The following is a 20,682-nucleotide window of genomic DNA, read 5'->3' as shown; positions in this document are numbered from 1 at the left end:
ACGAAAAATTGTTCATTCTGACCTGGACAAAACAGGCCACAAAGACTTCACCATAAGACCCCTTAGCAAAATACTATGAAAAAAAACTCTGTAACTTTCCTCTGATGTATAGCGTGAATCTTTCAGAAAAAGCTCAAAAATCAGGAGAGAAAGAGAGAAAAAGGTAACTTCTTCCTTTTAAATGACAAAAAGGACTGTTGGGTTGATTCGATATTAACAGTCACATACTACGGCTATCCCTCTCATTCGTAACTCAACAAAATTTCAAACATCTCTATAAAATTTGGTGAGAATACTACTTTGTCTTTTTGAAGTACAATGAAAGGCTTATCCACATGTACAAATAAAGGTATAATTTTAAAATCTAAAATTTACTGAAACCATGCAAAAAGTTGTATAGACTTTCAGTTCGCAAAGAATCAATTGCAGCTTAAAACAAGTCAATTTTACTGAGTTTTATAATGAATGAGAATTAGTCCCTTAAGACAGAATGACTATCTAAATGGTGTTTTGAACTAGCTGAACAATCCTATTTTAAACTAGATTTCAGATAAATCACACCAATGACAAAGTCATGAGAAGACATTTTCTTGGGGAAGGGATGGATGAGAAAGCAAAAAAGAAAGGACAAGAAACACAAAGGAAGTGAAATAAGATAAAGTAAAATATACTAAGCTACATGGAATAAGAGGCATGTGAGAAGTGGAATAATAATGCTAAAAGGCAATACTAGAAAAGAATTGCTACAATCTAGTAAGTAATACAGGATGAACTAAAAGAAGGTTTATGAAAATTACAGTTTCTAGTGTATTGAAAAGTTTATAACTAAAAATGGCACTGACCAGAACTGTGAACACTATTTCTCTCAATTGGAGTAAGGGCATTTTGGCAATGGCATTAATATTTCTGTATCAGTCAGCTGTTGACAAACAGACTTTGGCTTATGAAGAGACACCTTTATAAATTATGTACCTTTTCAAAGACTGGAGTTCACCTGGTTATTTAGCATAACGTATCCTAGAAAGTGAGTTACCAGGAAGTTAAAATACAAAACTGAATATACACATGAAAAATCTGAAGTTCAAAGACGCTTTCTCCAAAATCTGCCCGCTGAACACTCAAAAGGTGATTTTTAAGATAAAAACAGTTACAATGTTATCCTTTCCATGAAACTTATTACTAGTATCATTGCAAGAACCTTATTCTGAATACAATAGCAAAAAGACTCATATCAAACAACTTTTCCCCTGGAAAATATGTCCCAAGTTATTTGACACTATGCAAGAAATAGATGACTTCAGAAAGGAAAAAAATGCAGAAAAACATTGCAGAGAAGTTATAAACTTGACTTTATAATTAATGCATTGGTCACATGTGATAGCAACTAGAATTACATCAGAAGTCATTAAAACCTTTACCCATTACTAAAACATTCTACATATATAACCACATATAATACAGACTACAAAAAAAAAGTAATTCAGAAACATTTCAGAAACCAACTGATTTTCTGCACATAGAATTGTGTGAATTCAAAATCTATCCTACTGAGACTAGAGCTGAGTTCCATCAGTAAGTTTTTAGCATTCTCTATAAAGAACACAAAAAGGTTTCATCTGGAATCTTCTGATTAAACTGACAACAAAGATGTCATAATCTTATGACCAACTCCAGATCCCTATTACTAGAAATGAAAATTTTGCCTGTTTTGAACCTCAAAAAGGGACAGGGACAATATTGATATTTCCAGGATAAAGAGAAATCCCTAACAAGGAGGCTAATATTTTACAAATAAGCAATACATGTAATGAATTATTATTAAGTCTTTAAGAGCTAATATAAACAGATTAGTAGATAGAACACAGGCATAGCACAACAAACGCATAATATAGACAACACCCTTGTATAGGTGCACATGAAATAGCTATACATTCACAAAGATGATTTCTACACAATTTCTTACCAGATCAGCTATGTAAGAAAATGTTTTAATCTTGAATTCATTATATACCTGCATTCATAAGTCATCCTGCATACAGCTGTAAATTTCTCATCTAGTATTTGATTTGTCTATTTTGAGACATGACAACTCTACAAAAATAACTATATAAGAAATCTAAATTCTTTAAAAGTTAAACATTTAAGAAAAGGAAACCTGACCAGTTAGCAACATTTATTTCACAATGTGATCTACTTCAGTCTGAAACCAAAGAAGCCAAAGTTAAAGCACCAAGAAGAAAAGTAATCTTATTTTAAAAAGTGTTAAATCTGCCAAATATCAAACCTACAAACTACTCTGAATTATTTCCTGTCCATATTATTAATTTGAAAATGTCAGCCCATTGTTTGGCTTTCTTCTTTCTGAGTATAGTGGATGCTAGAGACAACGATGCCTGAATTCTCTTACAGACAGAATGTTTTTGTAAGCTTACTCTCAATGGTCCCAAGTATAGAAACTCCTCAGTGAATTTGTATTTATAGTATTTATAGAGAAGAGGCAGATGGGACTTTGCAACTATGTTCTTATGGCATCATGTCAAAACATGCCTTGGAAAAACCCATTTCACTTCAAATCAAAAATATGAAAGAATCTTAGGTCTTGCAAACACATTATTTCCCACCACTCCAGCTACACTGTTTAGTTAGAGCAGTGCCAGTTCCTCATACAGACACACTTAAATCAGTTAAAATTGTACATACAGCAGTTACATTTCACTGGATAAATTACCAGGTTAAACTAACGCAGCTGAAATACAGCTTAAGATCATTTAAGTGTTGCCACATTAGGAACTTGCACTGAAGTAAATAAATCATTTCAGCTACATGTGTAGGAAGACTTCCAATAACGACAAGTCCTTCGATTAGTTTTACTTTATTCCCCAAAATCATCACATAAGCAAGCATATAAACTAACTATGAAATGTTTGCATTTAATTTCTAACAATAGAAGTAGAAAATATACAAGAACACAAGTGAAAAGATATAATGCAATTAATATTAAAAAATTCTTACCTTTATTAGATTTGGATGACTTGTTCTTGTTAGGTTTAAAACAAGAGCCCCTTGATTTATCTTCTCTGTCCTTAATAAATTTCTGCACATCATCCAAAGAAAGCTTTTGAAGGACAACTACAGGTTTAGCTCCTTTATTTAGATCTTCAACTAGCCCAATCTTCTCTACTTTGTCCTTCTGTTCACCTCTAAATTCAGTTTTCCTTGACTCCTGAGTAACATTGCCATCTTTATCACGCTTGATTTTTGGAATGACAAAATGTTTCAATGCGCCGGATCTTCCCCCCAACAAATAACTGGGAAACTCTGCTTTATTGTCACCATGTGCTTTATTACTATCTACTTTACTCTTATTACCATCTGTCCTTCGCTCATCCTTGCTGTTGGGTGACTTAAAACCAGGTTTATCAGGTCTTGATTTACCAGAATCTCCTTTACCTTCCTGTTTAATACGAGGGCTGTCAGGTCTTGATTTCTGATCCCCAGAAGAAAACCTTTCCCTTGACTCACCAGACTCATGCCTATATTTCCTTTCAAATTTCTCAGGTTTTGAACCATCAGATTTAATACCATGCTTAGAATCATGTTCATTTTTGTTCGAAGATCTCAAATATTCAGGCCTTCTAATCTTGGATGGATCTCCTCTGTATTTCTCTGAGTCCCCCCTGTCCTCAGATCTTTGTTTAAGGCTATCATGGTCACGCCTTGGTGTATCAGAAACTGAACGCCCATCAGGCCTTTGTTTTGTTGGATCAGATCTACTTTCAGGTTTTAGCCTTGAAGGATCAGATTTCATATCTAGTTTGTGCCTAGATATTTCAATTTTCTTGTCTGACAATGGTTTACTGGAGTCCCTCCTATTATCATGTCTGTGTTTTGGCGTTTCAGGCCTCCCTTCACTCTTCTGTTTAGGTGTTTCAGGTCTGCCTTCACTCTTCTGTTTTGGCGTCTCTGGCCTCTGTCGAATCTCCTGTTTGCCATTATTTTGTTTTCCCTCATTTTGTTTCATCTCCATTTGTCTGCTCTCATTTTGTTTTGATTCTGTCTGTCTGTTCTCATTTTGTTTCACTTCCATTTGTCTGCTTTCATGCTTGCTTTCATGTTTCACTTCTAACTGTTTGCTCTCGTTGAGTTTACTTTCCAACCGTCTGCTCTCATTTTGCTGAAATTCCATTTGTCTGTTTTCATTTTGCTGGACATCTGTCTTTTGACCTTCAAAATCTGACTTTTTCCTAAAAATTTCTGGATGGTTTTCTGGTTTAAATTTAAGAACTCCAACAGGGTCTTCTTGGGGAACAGACACAAACCCATCATTATACTGCTTAATTTCTTCAGGTTTTTTGATGGTGTCCAAATCCTGAGTTACTGTTGCCTGAGAGTCTGCTCTTCCTGCTTGCTGTAGATCAATACTAACCATCAAGGCAGGCCTTGCCCCATTTCCTGCAGAACCTGTCTCCTGAGAAGCTGCTCTATTTCCTCCAGTAGCACCTCCAGCCTCTGGCGGTTTGTTTTCTTGTTTTCGCTTCTTCAGAGGCTTATCTGCAAGTTAAAAGAGAAAAAAATCACAAATTACATGTAAAGACTGATAAATGTCCAAGCAAGAATGTCCATTCCCCTCCACTCCCACCAATGAATCCTCCTCAGTATGTATATGCACACACACCAAAATCCACTGAATTTGAACACAAGAGTTGGACTTCTCTAGCTAATTCTTTTTAATATATTCAGACTATCATTCATTTTCAGTCTACCACAGATGCCAATTAATCATTCAGAAGACCTACCCTCAAAACATATAAAATCAAAGACCCTGTGTAATTCCCAAGAGAACCACCTAATAAAGCAGCTGCAATACATAAAGACCAAAAAAACCCCCAAAATAAAACAAAACAAAACAAAACATTTAAAAAACCCCCCAAACTACTTAATTACACTGAAGCAGAATCTTGAAAAGACAAAGTTAACATGCACCTCTACAACTACTTTTTCAGGAATACTACTATTTATCTTCTGCAGATTCAACCTTCTTCATCATATATGTACTAAGGAAGGATCTGCAATGATTAAGACAGAGGCCTTTCTTCCTTTGTTCAGTGCATCAGTCGGACTTCACACATATTTTAGCCAGGGATCACACAAACAACGAACAAAACTGATAAAGTAACTCCACCACTCCATGCTTCTTCCTGAAGCAAAGCAGTACATCAAGGGTTGGAGTCTATACCTGAACACATACAAATAAGGTGGGGGGCCACTATACACTTAAAAACTTGAGTGTTTTCTCTTTGCAATCATAATGCTTTTCATAGATGAAATAAAAAGTTCAGTGATAATTTTCTGTCAAAAGCCTGACTCCGCAAAAAGCCTTTCAGTTTGCACTAAAAAATCGTTAGGAGCAGAATACAGAAAAATAAAGTGAGCCAACCATACACGCTGTAATTTGGTAGAATTCATATTCATAGAGAGGAGAAGCATATGGAAGTATCCAAAAGAGTATACTCTACTCAACCAACATGGAACTCTAAACTAAAATTAGTTTCTGCCATGAAAATTAAAAGCCCTACCTGCACAAAGGCTTATATTCTCATTTATCAAGTATCACTGTGTAATTTGTCAAAAAAAATTACTTTCCCTGTAATCAGGGAATATTATTTCAAGGGCAAGGAAAGATTAAACATAGATCTATTGTCAAAATGCCTACACCACAAGTACAATGTAAGAAAAATAACATATTTTATGCCTAGATTTGTGGTGCCTTATCACCAGATGCAACAAAGCAGTTTTCTTTTTCAGAGTAGGAAAATGAGCGGCAAGGAGGATGCAACAAAGAAATAAGGAAATAAATGCCAATGAAAAAAAACAAACACTCCTCTGGAATTGTAAACCAGAATTATAACATATGACTTCTAATTTCTTCTAAATTTTTAGAAGATTCTTACTTAGAATAATTGAAACTTTGAAGGATCATCTCCAAAATTAAAATTAGGACATAACAACAAGTAGTAACATGGTCAATTCCAGTGACATGAATAGGCTTTTTTCACCATATTTTTCATCCTCAAATCTATTTGGATACTTCTAACTTCCTAGAACCTCCAAATTTTCTACAAGATTTGATGGCTGGAAGACAGTAAAGACGAATATAGTAAACTCCATGCAGAAATTGGTTAACTGCAAATAAAGGACTTTGCATAGTTCAAACAAAATCTGTAGGAATGACTGCCCATTTTATGATAGACACGTGAAGCAAAATAAATTTGGCAAATCAAAGGTGCAGCTTTTTAGCATGGAGATTCTTGCTTCTTCTGTACTACAGCAACTGCTGGATTCATATGGGGAGTTAAACAGATTTATTCCCTACACTATTGATCAAAACAAATATACATACATCCACACGCATCATTACCTTATTTCTCAATTAAAACTCTTTAAATTTTGAAACATAAATTGAGAAACTTGTTTTCTTAGGAGAAGGTTGGTCAGTTTTGTTATTGTCCAGAAATGCCAGCCAAACTGAAAAAGTCCTGATGGTGGATCTAACAGAAGTCTTTAAGACATTACTGTTATTCATTATCTGTCCCATTCCTTTAACTGAGGTTATCACCTGTAGCAGAAGGGAACACACATTCATATTTCTAAGTGCTTTTTATTGTCCAATGGATCACCTTAAGGCACTAGTGGAGGTGGTTTGCATTAACCTACCAGGCTGAATGAGTCAGTTAAGAGCAAGAAAATGCTTCCCTCTCTTATGCCTACTACAGGAGCAGATGGCCACAAGCAGTGATGCTTTAAACAGCCAAAACTCACCTTTCAGAGCCCTCATGCTGAAGGCTCCAAGATTAAACAACCAAAACAATTCAAGTAGGACCAATTTTCTTGCTTGGGCTTCTGTAAGTGACCAGGCTCAACATGCCGCTGCTCTTCATCATCCAAAATGTCAAATTGTTAGAACACACAAGTAGATGATCACATCACAACTTGGCATACATATTCCCTCTAACTACATGGCTCTTCTGATGCACCTTCTTCATTTCTCTTGACAACAGAACACTGGTCTTTTAGTAACTTGACGTCTTATCTGAGAAGAAAGGGACACCTTCAAAGCCTTATTTTCCTAGATGGCAAGGTGATTGCAGACAGTTACAGATCACTCAGATTTCTTCTTATTCCCAGTGCATCTTGAAGGTGAGCCTCAAAACTAGACTTGATTATTACTGCTTTGCCTCTATGAGAATTTTGGATCCAGGACAAAAAAGCTGTCCCAAGTATATGAAAATATCAGGTTGAACTAAGGCACAAAAGGTAGGATGAATACATAGTAACACTATCTTCATCAAACATAATGAAAAAACTTCATTGAATGAGCATAAAAACTTTTTAAGTTGCCATGATAGCTGCAGAAATCTGAAAGCTGAAATATAGCACTGGGCTTCAAGGGCTTTATAAAATCTTGAACTCACTTGCAACTATATGAGAGTAAGAATCAGAGAGGTGAGGAGAGAGTAATTAACCTCTGAAAACAGATGTCTTCATATCTTCTCTTTTACAGTCAAATATATGCAAGTTTGCATACATCTACTTCGTTAAGTCAGACCCAAGGGGAACAGATGACCTTTGGAACTTCTACAATATCCATTGAAATATACTCTGTATCTTTCAAGGTATCAGTATCCAAGCTTCATCTACTTCATTCCATAGACTGTAGAATTTCTTTTTATGATGGGAATCTAGGACTTTGCCAAAATACCAGACTAATGTCTTTCTTTCTAATCTTACAGACATAGATCCAAAGCTTGCCATAGTTCCAAACATGGAAGCTCACAAGCTCTTGAGACCAATGAAGTGTGATCAGGATCTTTTTGCTTTGGTCTTTGTAACACTTTTCATAATAAAAAGAATATGTAGTAAGCCACAGAAGAGTTTTCTGACCATACTAGAGATCAGGTATGGAAGTTTGTTTTTTTCAGATTCTTTTCAAAACCATTTTCACTCCTCCACCTCCCTCTGAGGATGTAGATACACTCAAAAACATTTTGTCCAATTCCTTTAACAAATTTATGACAGTTCAGAGCATAGTCTGATCCCAGTTAATCTATGTATACATCTTTTTGACTTGACAAATTCACAAGGATTTTCTCTGTACATTGAAACATGCTCACCAAAAGGTAGTACCTTGAAACTCATAAGCTAGCTTAAACTAAAAAGTAGTACAGATGTTCTATCAAATTAAATGATTCACTGTGGTACAAGAAACAAAACATTACAAGAACCACAAGCTTGACATGGATAAAAAAAATTAGATGGATTTCCAAATGGTTGTCTATCTCTCCTCTTAGAAACAGTATTCCTGGAGACAATTGTGGCCTTCATCTTTGGAAATATCTGCATATTAAAATTATGAATACTTTCAGATTTAGAATTTAATTAAATACTGTGGAACTTTTGTGCAAAAAAGCATTGCACAGGAATAGCCACAGATACCCCGAGATACCTTTCTCCTGAAATTATTATACCTTTCTCCTCATAATTTTCAGAACATCCATCCTGAAAACAGATATGCTTGGAAGCCGAGGAAGTGTTAGAAGCAGTAGCTGGATGAGGGGAGCTGTATTAAAGAAATACCTCTGTTCTTTTATTCAACCTGGCATCTTACCAAAGCAGCAGCCACAACACCATTAGTGATGAAGTCTCCTATGTTACTGCTTTCCTGCAAACCTGATGACTGCCTTAAGCCCCAGATTAAACCCTTTCAACAACTGAGTATAATTGGATGATAGCCTAAAAACTTCTAGAACTGCTTGGCCTAGCAAACTGAAATGGGCTTTTTGTAAGTATCTGTGAAAAGGTAAGTTAAATGTGCATGGTTGCTAAGCTTTATTTTAATAGAATAGTAACACTTCACTATACTAATACTGTTTGATAGACTTCAAAATAGACATAATAGAAAAATTATCGCTTCCCCATTTAGACTTTGCAAGGGATTCAGTTGTAGACTTCATATCCAGGATGGTTAAATGTGAACATACTCCTCTTCACAGCCACAAATAAGTTTGATCCTCTAAGGCCGAATTCTGGATGAACCCTTTTGATGGCAATTGAAAATACAAACTCACTTTTCGTAAAGCATAACAATTAAGAGTTTTACACTTTTAAAGCTTTAACGCTCTTCAGAGATTACTGGGATATGCCTTCATTCATTTGAAATACCACTTATTTAATGATTTAAATAAGTAATTAATACATTTAAACCAAATATACCAGTCCTAAGAGGTTATGGTATGTTGTCAAATCTACTTTTTAACAACCTCAGAGACAAGTCAGACAGAGGCCCAATTACAGGCTTATTTAAGCTAATAATCAAGATTAGAAATTCTCAACAGGTAACACTCAGCTGTATGTTCAAATAACAAACCTCTGTTTACTGTCAAGTGTTTTCTTTTCTTACTTATTTTTCACAGATCTCTTCAAAGTTGTGTAAGTGCCCTGTCCCTCCAACCAACAGTGCTCTGTAGACCACAGTAATCCAATCTGTGTACAAGGAAGGTTTAAAATTACTTCAGTGGTACTGATGGATGACCTTTCAACGGAGTGAGGGCAAATATCCATTCTTTTCTACTCCTTCACTAATACACACCATCAAAAACCATGAGTTTGCTCTCACCTGACTTCCCCCCAAAGTCCTATTCCAATAAAAAAAAGAATTGAACAACCAAAGAGAATCTTCCTATCAGTAGAAGAGATTTCCACAGTCTCTCCCTTGAAGGAGAGACTCAGCAAACACAGGTGAAAAATTTTATTCTCACTGTTTCTTCCCTTACAGAAGAAACCAAGAAAGTACAGTCATGAAGCTCGTATAGGAAGCCCATAGAACTGAACCTAATTCCAAAAACCTCTAAGGAAGAATCCAGAGGGCTTCTAGCTTCTGCAGTTCAGAGGAATGAATTTCTGAGAATCTGAACAGGAACAGCTGCTAATTTTTAGCAATCTGTTAAAAAGACTTTTGTTCACTGTACAAAAAGGAAAGCCCATCAGGCGGGATGTCTAAACTCATTCAGGACAAAACACAAAAAGGCTACAGGGTCTCTAACACGCCTTAGGGGTGTAGTAGACTTTATCAAAATGAAGATTCTGATGTTTTGCTTGTTTCCTTAAATATAGCAATAACACTGTCATTGTATCAGAATGATATATGATTTTATTAATCTTTCTACTTAAGGATGTCTGGTAACCCATTAGTCTCTGTCAACTATAGCAATACAAAGGAAATATTACAGTAGGAAATAACAAGAATTGAACTGCAGAAAAGTGTAATCAAATATCTACACTTATTTAGAGATTGGAAGCTGTAACTTCACCTCCCTGGATTTAATATTGCTTTTACAAACAATATTATTTTAATTTACTTATGAGATAGATTCTTCTGACATAAGTGCTGGGTTTTATCCATGTGATTGCTTTGTGCAGAATTATAGTTCTGTAAACTCAAAATATCTGAGCAAAAGCTAAAGTGCACTTACTTTGAAATAGGGAGTGCAGCACCTAATTTCACAAGAAAAATGCGACACACTAATATCAGACAATGAAAACTACTTATTTTAGGTATCATTTACACTACCATATCCAATTAGTTTTTAATTCATTAGTATAAACAGAAAACTTCAGAAATAAGCAATGACTTTGAAATCTCCATTCCAGATATTGATTTTGTTCTGACATCATACCTTGCACAAAATCAAGATATTAAAAATATCTTCAATTGACTAGATACAGTAACATTTATATTGCATGACAATGAAAAGAAGTCTATGTCCTCTTAGGTTGGTGTCAGGGAAAATTTAGCAAATATGAACTACAGAAATGCTGGGATTAAATTCTTAATAAAGTTTATTAATTACTCATGCCATTTCTTTATCAAGATTTAAATCCACTATAGAGAAATTACTGTCCCAGAATATAAGTCATTACTGGGTAAGTAATATGGTAAATCCTGTCATCCATCTAACAGGTACAATCAAGCGTATATACAACATGCAAGTTACACTGAATTTTCCAGTATTAGTTTACACTACAGACTGGGGGGGAGGGAAGAAGATGAATTCTTGCTAACTGCTACGTTTTGGTTATTTTCTATGCCATCTTACAAGAGCAAGTTTCTGCATTACCCTACATAAAGCACAGCCTGGGATAAATGGGGGAATTTTGATTTCATGTTACACATGAGCATAAATAAAAGTGCTATTACAATCACAGAATCACAGAATATTCTGAGTTGGAAGGGACCCACAAGGATCATCAAGTCCAACTCTTGAGTGAATGGCCCGTATGGGGATAAAACCCACAACCTTGGCATTATTAGCACTATGCTCCAACCAACTGAGCTGTCACATGCCTTTCCTTTTTTTAAACAAATGTATTTTTCATTCAATTAGTTTTTCATTCTTCATAAAAACTGTAAAAGGAAGTAACGTTTCCCAGACAGATGGAAACATTGCAACATTTCACTGCAATTCCTCTGAATAGAAGAGGAATTTCTTTCCCCTTACTTTTCTTAAAACACGTCTGAACACACACAAAGACGAAATCTCTTATCTAGAGGAACTGGAGGCTGCAAAGCTGCTTTTCTTGGAAGAGCTACAGGAGGTATCAGTTTCATCCATTATGTCTGTGCAGACCCAATGAAAGCCTGTATATAAAAAACATGATACCTAATGTCCTACTACACAGACACACAATCTGTCACACTCTCTCGTTTCATTTTCTAGTATTAGTGACTGTAATCTGTGAGATTACTGTACAAATTGCTAAACTTTTAGCTCCGTTTTTAAGGAAATAAACCCTCTATAACATATTTTTGGAAATTAATGCTAATATACTGGTTATAATTACACATTCTGTCATTTCATTAATTTTTGGCTACATAAAATTAGATGTAAACAAACCATACTTAACAGTGTTCTTCTACTAGCTTCTTCTTTGGGGAACTTTATGGGGGAGATGGGTAATGGAGAGAAAGGGAGAGGAGCTGGATAAGAACTTAAAAGGTAAGAGAAAAAGGTTACTTACCTATAACTGTAGTTTTGAGAGTTTTGCTCCGGCAGATTCACACTCTTGGGATGTGTGTGTCTGCTGCTATGGGCTTGGAACGAACCAAAAAAAAGAAGGGCCCACAGCAGGCATCCAAATGCCCCCTAACTGATCCCATTATTGGAAATAAAGTTATTACAGCTTCACTTCTTCCTAATTTAAAGAATCCACAGTAAGATTCCAAAGAAGTGGGTAAAATGGATCCTCAGGGATAAAATATTTAGGGAACAACACACACATACAAGTTGGTTTGTCTCATTAAGAAAATTCTTCTAATGTTTTAAGTTTAAAAAAAATATTAGCCTCCCAATGAAATGGTTAGTGATTAATGATTTCATTATTCTTCTCAAAAATCCCAAAGAACAGTGCTTTTTACAAGTAAAAGCAGAACTCCTTAATCTTTTAAAACAGCGGTATTACACAAAAGTGTCTTTGAAGCAGCCTAAAATCTAACAGTGACCACACAATTCTATGTATGAAAGAGCTCAAATTAAAATGTAGCAACTCCGAATAAAATAAAAAACTAAATCAATTTGAAAAAGAGTATCTGAAAAAAGATGGGTTACTTTCTGGGGTTTTACGTAATTTTCAAGGTTATCTTCCCTTTTGCCCTTGCTAGAAGACTCAGAGCTCCTTTTAGCTTTTTGGTTCACAGCGTTTGGAGTTTTTAGAAAAGCATAAAAGATCTCAAGGCATAAACTTTGAATCTGAAAATTAATTCTGGAGCAGGTCTGAATCTTGAAAAACAAGAAGAACTTTATGTAATGTTCTAGGAAAGGTTTGATCTGAAAGTGAGTGACTAACTTTGAACTACTTAATTATACACAAAAATAACCCACTGGCATCTGAACAGTGGTAAAGCACAAGTTAATACAGAATTGAGGTTATCAAAATGAAATTTCTTTCTCAACATCCCCATATTTCAAAAGAAAAAAAAGATGCTTGAGAAGAACAGAAATTCCTGGGACAAATTTTCTAATTTCCTGTACTTTCTTGGAGTAGTCAACTTCAGAGTGTGAACAAAGCACAACTTCAGCTAAGTTGAACAAAACTGGTTCAGAATACAGAACAAAACTGGTTCAGAATACAGACTTCTACTTGTTTCAAAAGCTTTCAAGGGCACCAAGTAGTACAGGAAATGTGACTACTGGCAGTGCTTAGAAGAGAATGAAGTGTGTATGAAGTTCCACTACCTTTCTGAAGAAATTATATCATCAAAATATCACAATGAACCTAGAGCAGAAGATGGTTCACCTGCCAACCGTTGTGGAAAAAGATAATCCATTTCCGTCTTAGCCCTTCTGAATCACTTTTTTTTCCAACTCAGATAATCTGAGTCTTGATAAATAATAATAGCTAGACCTATCTGTAATACTACACACTCTTTCAAAAGAGAAGATATGATCCAGTATTGATTAACAAACATCTTGTATCCAATCAGAGTATAGAGGTCATTGGGGGGGGGGGCAATGGGAACTGAAGATCTGGGGTGTGTCTTGTTCCATGGACTTAATTAATAGTACTAAGGATGTTAAACATAACAGATGTATTGGAATGTACTTTGCAGTGCCAAGTGCCTAGATTTCCAAAGTCACCAACTACTCCTTTCATTAACAGATACAGATAAATTACTTCAAATTACTTCTACAATTAACCAATACAGAGAGATTTCCTTGATGGAGAAAGTAGGAAGAGGAGATGAACTCCTACCCTTCCACACAGAGGACAAGGATGAAACCAACTTTTTTAAAATTTGCAACTCTCTATCATGATGAAAAGACCATACAGTTCACTGAACCCAAGAAACAAATAGACCAAAATGATAGAATTATAAAAACATAGCTCCAAAAAGCACCCAAATGAGGCAGAAAGTTTGTATTATAAAATAATTCCTTATGCATATCTGACATACACTTGGTCAAATCTGTCAGATTTTGAATGATTGATTTTTGTGCTAAATATTCCTTTACCAGAAAGGCAAGCTGCTTTTCAAAGAAGACACTTCTGCAAAACCCTGTGTTAGTTCCTCTTCTGAAACAGAAACTGCCTCCCCTTCCACTATGAGAGACTTTGTTTGGTGGAAGCTAAATATTTTAACAGCTTTGTTAAAAATAAAGATTAATTACAGAAAGCACTATAATTACCCAAAGGCTCCAATCCCTATTTCCCACCAAACATAATTGGAGGACTTCAGCATTAAAAAAAAAAAAAGACCTTAGCATTGCCTTAGGCAAATGTAGCAGTTGTACAATTCTTAGCAAGAATCCCCCTCAGAAAATCTCTGCCTCTCCTCTGAAATAAACAGTTCCACCATGCTATTGGTTACTAGCCCCAGAAAGAACATGCCATGTCCAACCAAAGCCTTACTGTTAAAAAGAAAGCATTTGAAAACCTTTGATGAAGCACAGTACTACAGAGATTTTATGTCTAAAAAAAAGGACAGAAGAGACCATTTATCTTCTGTCAAAACTTGTGAGCACAAGTCTACTGAAAGTAATTTATGGAAAACAATTTGAGTATACAAAGAAAAATGAACTGTGTCTGTAAAATGCATTCCCATGCCTGGATTACAAAAGCAGCAAAGAAGCTTCCATGCAGATTTTAGCATGTGCTAGCACCTTGAGTAAGTTTCTAGAGCGATGCTTGTTCATCAGCTGGCACTACACATTCCCATTCTAATTAGAAAGAGCACTTGCTACACCCACACCATTTTCTTGGCATAAAGTTATCCGAAATTACAGTATATGTACTAAAATGAAAAAATGCCAGGCTTTTGTAAAAATACACTAAGCAGCTTTGCACAAATGAATGACATATTTAGAAGTTATTGAATNAGACATATTCCCACAGGAACAATAGAAGAAACTTCCTCCTGCAGCCACGCCTCCTGCAGCTCTAACTAGAACAATCCCTGTGTGTATCAACTTCTAGACATAGCACAAACTCAGAAGCAATGGCAAAAGCATTACCAAAAAGTAAGAACTGTGTTTCTCCAAGGTAACAGCTTTTCAGAAAATCTGTCCCAAGACTGCTAAAAATCTTTCTGCTGAATACTATGCACTCCCAGCTGAAAGCTCAGCAGCCAAAGTGAAAAGAGCTGCTGTCTATCACAGGGGCAACTTAGCATGAGTGAATAAACAGTGATCATTTATCCCAATATAAGGCAGCAACTCTTGCACCTGATTTCTAGCAATTGTAGGAACTCAGGAAGAACTGAGGCCTGCCAGAGGATGCAGATAAGAGGGGAGCATAAGATCAGGAAGATGGTTATTGATCAGTGGGGAAGGGGAGAGAATACATTCTATAAAAATCACTCCTTTCCCCAAAAGAAACAAATCAAGAGTCTGTCCATGGCTATGTAATTATGATAAACAAACTTTACAACTAATGATCAACATTTTCTGAAAGCCACAAGAAAACAGAAAGTGTGTTTCAGTCTTTGAAGGCTGCTGTGCATTTTTCCAGATGCTTCTCAGGTAAAATATGATGAAGATTCTATTTGAAGTGTGAGGACATAAATGTAGTTTTGAAGTAGTATGCCACAAACCACAGACTAACTCCCCAGCAATAAATTTAAAATTAGTAGAAGAGATTTAAGTAAATTAACAAATTCCCCATTTCATTGAATTAAAATTAAAGACAGTAGAGATCTCTTTTGAGGTGAGCACACATTTTCTCCATATATTCACAGACAACATTTCCTAAAAGGACTAGATTTAGTTACCAAATAAGGAACATCTCAGAAGTTAATCCTTTTACTGCTGCAACAAACACATTTACAAACACAGACACACGCAGATACACAGACACACAGACACACACATATACACACACGCGTGCGCACACACACACACACACACACAGAAAAATTCTATCCTCCCCTCGCCACTCTAGCATCTTTAAAAACAGTGAAAAACCACTTTGAATAGGGAGAAAAATTGCACTCTTACTGCTGGTTAAAGACCCAAACTGTGTGGGGTTCATTCAGCTGCACACATGCAAGTATATTCACAATGGACTAGTTTTACCTATGAACAACCAACATCAGAATTTTTACCATTTTTCACTTTGCAAGTTTTTTCTTGTGAGTACCTAATAAATTAGCATTATGCTACAAAAGACTTTTTTCTCAGAAGTCAAACACAATGTAGAGGAAGCTTCTGAAAAATACTTATGGTAACCTATCACTTTCTAATTTATAAAATACATTTTATCTTCAAGATCTACATGTGGACTTTGTATCTGTTTTTGAGATTTCTGAACCCAAAGACCTTCAAACCAGTTAACAACAGAAAGGGAAATCAAAATAAAACAAAAAAAAAGATAGAAAGAAAAAAAAGATAGATTCAGTTAAAGCAATTAAGACAACCAGTACAGCTACTGAAGATAAAACGTTTCAGAGGCCCATCTGGTTCTGTGCTAGAAACCATACAGATATATTGTAGTTCTCAAAAGCTTCTAATGCCTACATAATAGTTAATATCCAGTCGAACAAACATTACAGACAATACAGTACTATATATTAGCCAGTTATTATACTACCTTTAAAAAAACAGACGTGATTTTAATCTGGCATCTCCTTCACATTAAATTTAAATGGGGATATGAATAGAAATGGGATAAAACAGTTTTCCTGTGTTTTCTTAAAATTAGGTAACATGGGTGGTTAATTGATAATTCAACTATCAAAACTTACTACATATTTTAATTTACGGTATGGCTGGGATTTTAGAAACTATAAACAACATCAATTGTACTTCATTCAGTCTCACAGTTCAAAGTGAGAGTACCTTAAAAGAATTTTGAAACATACGAATTTCACTTTCCATCCATTAGGACCCCAAATAAAGAATACCAGATATTCAAAATAGGCATATATGAGAGATTATAGTTCATTGTTAGAGGGGAATGGAAATGAACGTTGCAGAAGAACCTACACTGAGTAAACAGAACTGAACTATGTGACAATGACAGGAAGTTTTTTATATATATATATATATGGGGTTTATATGCATATATATATATTTATATAATATATAGTGTATACACACACACAATCCTTTTACCTTTATCTTGCACTTCTTTTGAAAATCGCTCCCTTTCAATAGCTGATTCACGTTCTATCCGCTCAATTTCAGCCAATGCATCCAATTCTACTTCATCATATGACGTTATAGCTCCTTGTTGCGAAACCTGTTGCTGTGTCTGTACCACAGGAGTTTGAGGTTGTTTTGCAGCAACTGAAGTGTTCTGTTGTAAAACAGGCACTTGTTGTGCCTGAAGGAAAGCTGTCTGTTCATGCTGCGGCAAACACTGGGCAGCGTTTAGTGGGCGGTTAACATCCTGTGGAGTAACGGGTGTTTTAGAAGTCTGTCCTGGGTACTGCACATTAAAAGGAATATCACCCTCTGACACACTGCTGTTTTCCAAACCAGAAAGCATATCATCCTGCTGGTCCATATCCGAAGATCTTACACGAGAGAGTCTTAATGTAAGCTTAGTGGAGTCCTTGGAAGGAGAACTAATGATATCATACATTGCAGCTTTTTCAGTCTGGTCTTTTTCATCCTTGCCTAACTTCATTTTCTTTTGTTTCTTTTGCTTTCTTTCTGGAGAATCTAACAATATGTCTGGGGGAACATCTCTAGGTGATGAATAAGGTGGAGGCTGAGATTGTTGGATTAAAGGTTGTCTTGATCCTAGAATAATAATTCAGAAAAACTGAACAGTTATGTTGTTTCATGTTTATATAAAAACACACTAAATATAACCTACATAATGTTAATGTGTATTTCTACATATAACTGTGATCACAAAAGGTCTAAATAAGATTGGTAGGAAGCACATCATTGCTAGATCAAGATGCAATCCAGACAGTTGCAGTATATTTCCTAGGAATTTTAGCAGTCCATTGCAGGTAGAGAAAGGATCATTTCAGAGAAGATGGAACAAAAAAACCCACCACCAAAAAAGAATAAATAAAAATAGTACCTAAGGTTCAGAATATCAACTATTAGAAAATGGTCAATGAAGCAAGCTGACTACAGAAAAAAGAAAAAATCAAAAAGATTCTTAATAAGGTCCAGTGATGAAGACTTAATGATCAGTGTAGACACATTAGCCATTTCAGTCACACATTTTTAATTTAAAAAAATTCAAAACATACACAACCTCCTTAACTTGGATTCTGACAATTAATTTTGAACTGTTTTAAAATCTATTTTAGGTAAACTCATTCCTACCTCCCCTACTCATTACTATGTAGAAAATACTAATTGTCTTAAGGCATTTTTCTACCATTCCCTTCCTTATCTCCCTCCTCCCTCCTTTTTTTAGTTTATGAATATTTGTTTCTCTGTACTCTCGTTTCAGGATTTGAGTGTATCTATAGAAATTTTTAAAAGAGGACATTTTTAATTAAATACATTCTCCAATTAAGCACATTCAAAGTTTTTGTTCCTCAAACTAATCAGCTCCCCGTAACTGTTAGCCTAGAAAAAAAGGTCTGAAAAACAGAACTGTTCAACCTGTCCCAATTGCAACTTTGAGCTATATTTTTGGCTTAAAAAGAAACAGTAGGAGGAGAGGCGGGAGGTGGGGACACAGAGTCTCCTCTTCTTAAAGCAACCATTCAGATTCCATTCATCCATTGGGGAATACTGATTTTTGGAAAGTAGTGACTGAAATTATTGTTATTCTGGTCAGGTCAACATAGGTCAGTACTGCTAATAACAACCAAAAAGTAACTGGAATACAGGTCCCCATGTGCTTCATTCAAGAAACACCACTAAATAGGAAAGTAGTGTTATTCTGCAGCTTAAATTTCTACTAGATGTTTTTAGAAATATTAAGAATCATGAAGCAATGTACTGACCTGTAGATGAAAAAACAGAATGGGTATTACTAAAGCTTCAATTCACAGGAAAAGTGAGCTTTTACTGATGACTTCTTTGCACAGGCTGCTATACTTATTTTGCCCACCTAGTACATTCTGTAAAAAGTCTTATAACTTCTGTATGGATGACATGGGTTTAACTTAATCCTTCTTGGCCATCAGCAATAACTCCATATTGTGCCAATAACATCCGTAATGTCAGAAAACCCTACTTTGACTCACTCCGATCCTCAAAATGTTTCTACTATTCCACTTCCCCCTCTCAAATCAGACACCGCACTCAACCAAAGTTCTGGCTACACCCTAAGATCTCTCACTTGCTTTTCACCACAGATTCCTATTTGTGTGATGCTCCTCCCCCCAGTTGCCATTTCTTTTGGTAATTTACAAGATTGTCTTAGTGTAATGCGTAGCAGAAATCATCAGCTATTAATTTCTTCCATGGCAATGACTACCGCTCAGGAAATACAAGCTGCAGGGTAATTTCTACAAATAGTAGAGGCAGCTCAGAACTTTTCAAAGAGATATTGCTGACATACTAATCTTGAATTATCGCAAATAAATACTTTTAAAGTTGCAACCATGGGATATTTACTGTTTTTCACATTTACACTTCTAAAGAGGCACAGATTTGATTCTCCCTTGTCCTAAACCTCTAAGTAAATCTGACAAAGTTGTTCTGATTTGGTATTAATTTGGTATTTGTCATGTTGAAAAATAACACTGTAGCAATAGATAAGGTGATTCTTTTTATCTTTGAGTTCACTTGAGGAGGTCAGAAGGATTTCAGTGCATTTCATTGAACATACTTAGAATCCAGCAAATGAAGAAACAAAAGTAAAGTTTTGCCTCTCCTAGGCAGCACTACGAATAGGTATTTGAAAATATCTTCCTCCTGAAGGAAATTCCTGAAAGGTTTTGATAGTAAGGTCTAGTAAGGTCTATAAGCTGCATTTAAGAGAACCTACTCTACCAATAACTTCACATATTTCTGAGACATTTAATGATGGTTAAGCCCCTGACAAGAAGGCTTAGAAGCTCCAACATGAATGTATTGAGGTGAAAAGAAACTGAAAAATACGAAGCATTCTCTAACGGTTTCAGTCTACCATAAACATTAGCACTGCTGAACAGGTATCACACAATGAACATGTACCGCAATTCTATTCAATGCTAAGACTTCAGACAAAAGCCAACTGTGTGTCCAGGTGGCCAAGAAGGCCAAAGGCATCCTGGCTTATATCAGCAAGGGCCAGCAATGATTGTCCCCCTGTACTGAGCACTGGTGAGGCTGCACCTTGAACACTGTGTCCAGCTGTGGGCCCTCAGCATGAGAAGGACAGGTAATGTAGTCTGTCCAGAGAAGGGCAATGGAGCTGGGGAAGGGTCTGGAGCACAAGTTCTCTAAGGAGTGGCTGAGGGAGCTGGGGTTGTTTAGTCTGGAGAAAACAGGGGACCTTATCGCTCTCTAAAACTACCTAAAAGGATTTGTAGCCCCCAGAGGATCAGTCTCTTCTCCCAGGTAACAAGGGACAGGACGAGAGGAAATGGCCTCAAGCTGCAGCAGGGGAGGTTTAGGTTGGACATCAGGAAGAATTTCTTCACTGAAAGGGTTGTTAAGCATTGGAATGGGCTGCCCAGGGAGTCACCACGGAGTCACCATCCCTGGAGGTATTCAAGAAACAACTGGA

At 35.9% G+C, this 20,682-nt stretch overlaps 1 protein-coding gene across 6 annotated transcripts in view; it reads right to left on the bottom strand.

Annotated features, from left to right (window-relative positions):
- The window catches only part of NIPBL (NIPBL, cohesin loading factor), a 158,308-nt gene that overhangs the window by 49,482 nt on the left and 88,144 nt on the right, over positions 1-20,682 (bottom strand). For 3 of the 6 annotated variants that reach the window (XM_017823616.1, XM_017823617.1, XM_017823615.1), the window contains 2 exons: positions 17,163-17,795; positions 3,013-4,551 (listed from right to left, as the gene is read on the bottom strand). In XM_017823616.1, the coding sequence (XP_017679105.1) occupies positions 3,013-4,551; positions 17,163-17,795 (2,172 nt within the window). Of the gene's footprint in view, positions 1-3,012; positions 4,552-6,819; positions 7,116-17,162; positions 17,796-20,682 lie in introns of those variants that run through there. The other 3 variants (XM_017823621.1, XM_017823620.1, XM_017823622.1) reach the window with 3 other exon arrangements.

Source organism: Lepidothrix coronata, unplaced genomic scaffold, assembly GCF_001604755.1.
Source record: "Lepidothrix coronata isolate B3197 unplaced genomic scaffold, Lepidothrix_coronata-1.0 Scaffold104, whole genome shotgun sequence".
Lineage (NCBI taxonomy): Eukaryota > Metazoa > Chordata > Aves > Passeriformes > Pipridae > Lepidothrix > Lepidothrix coronata.
Note: the sequence above shows the minus strand (reverse complement) of the source record. Positions and strands in the feature narration are given on the sequence as shown.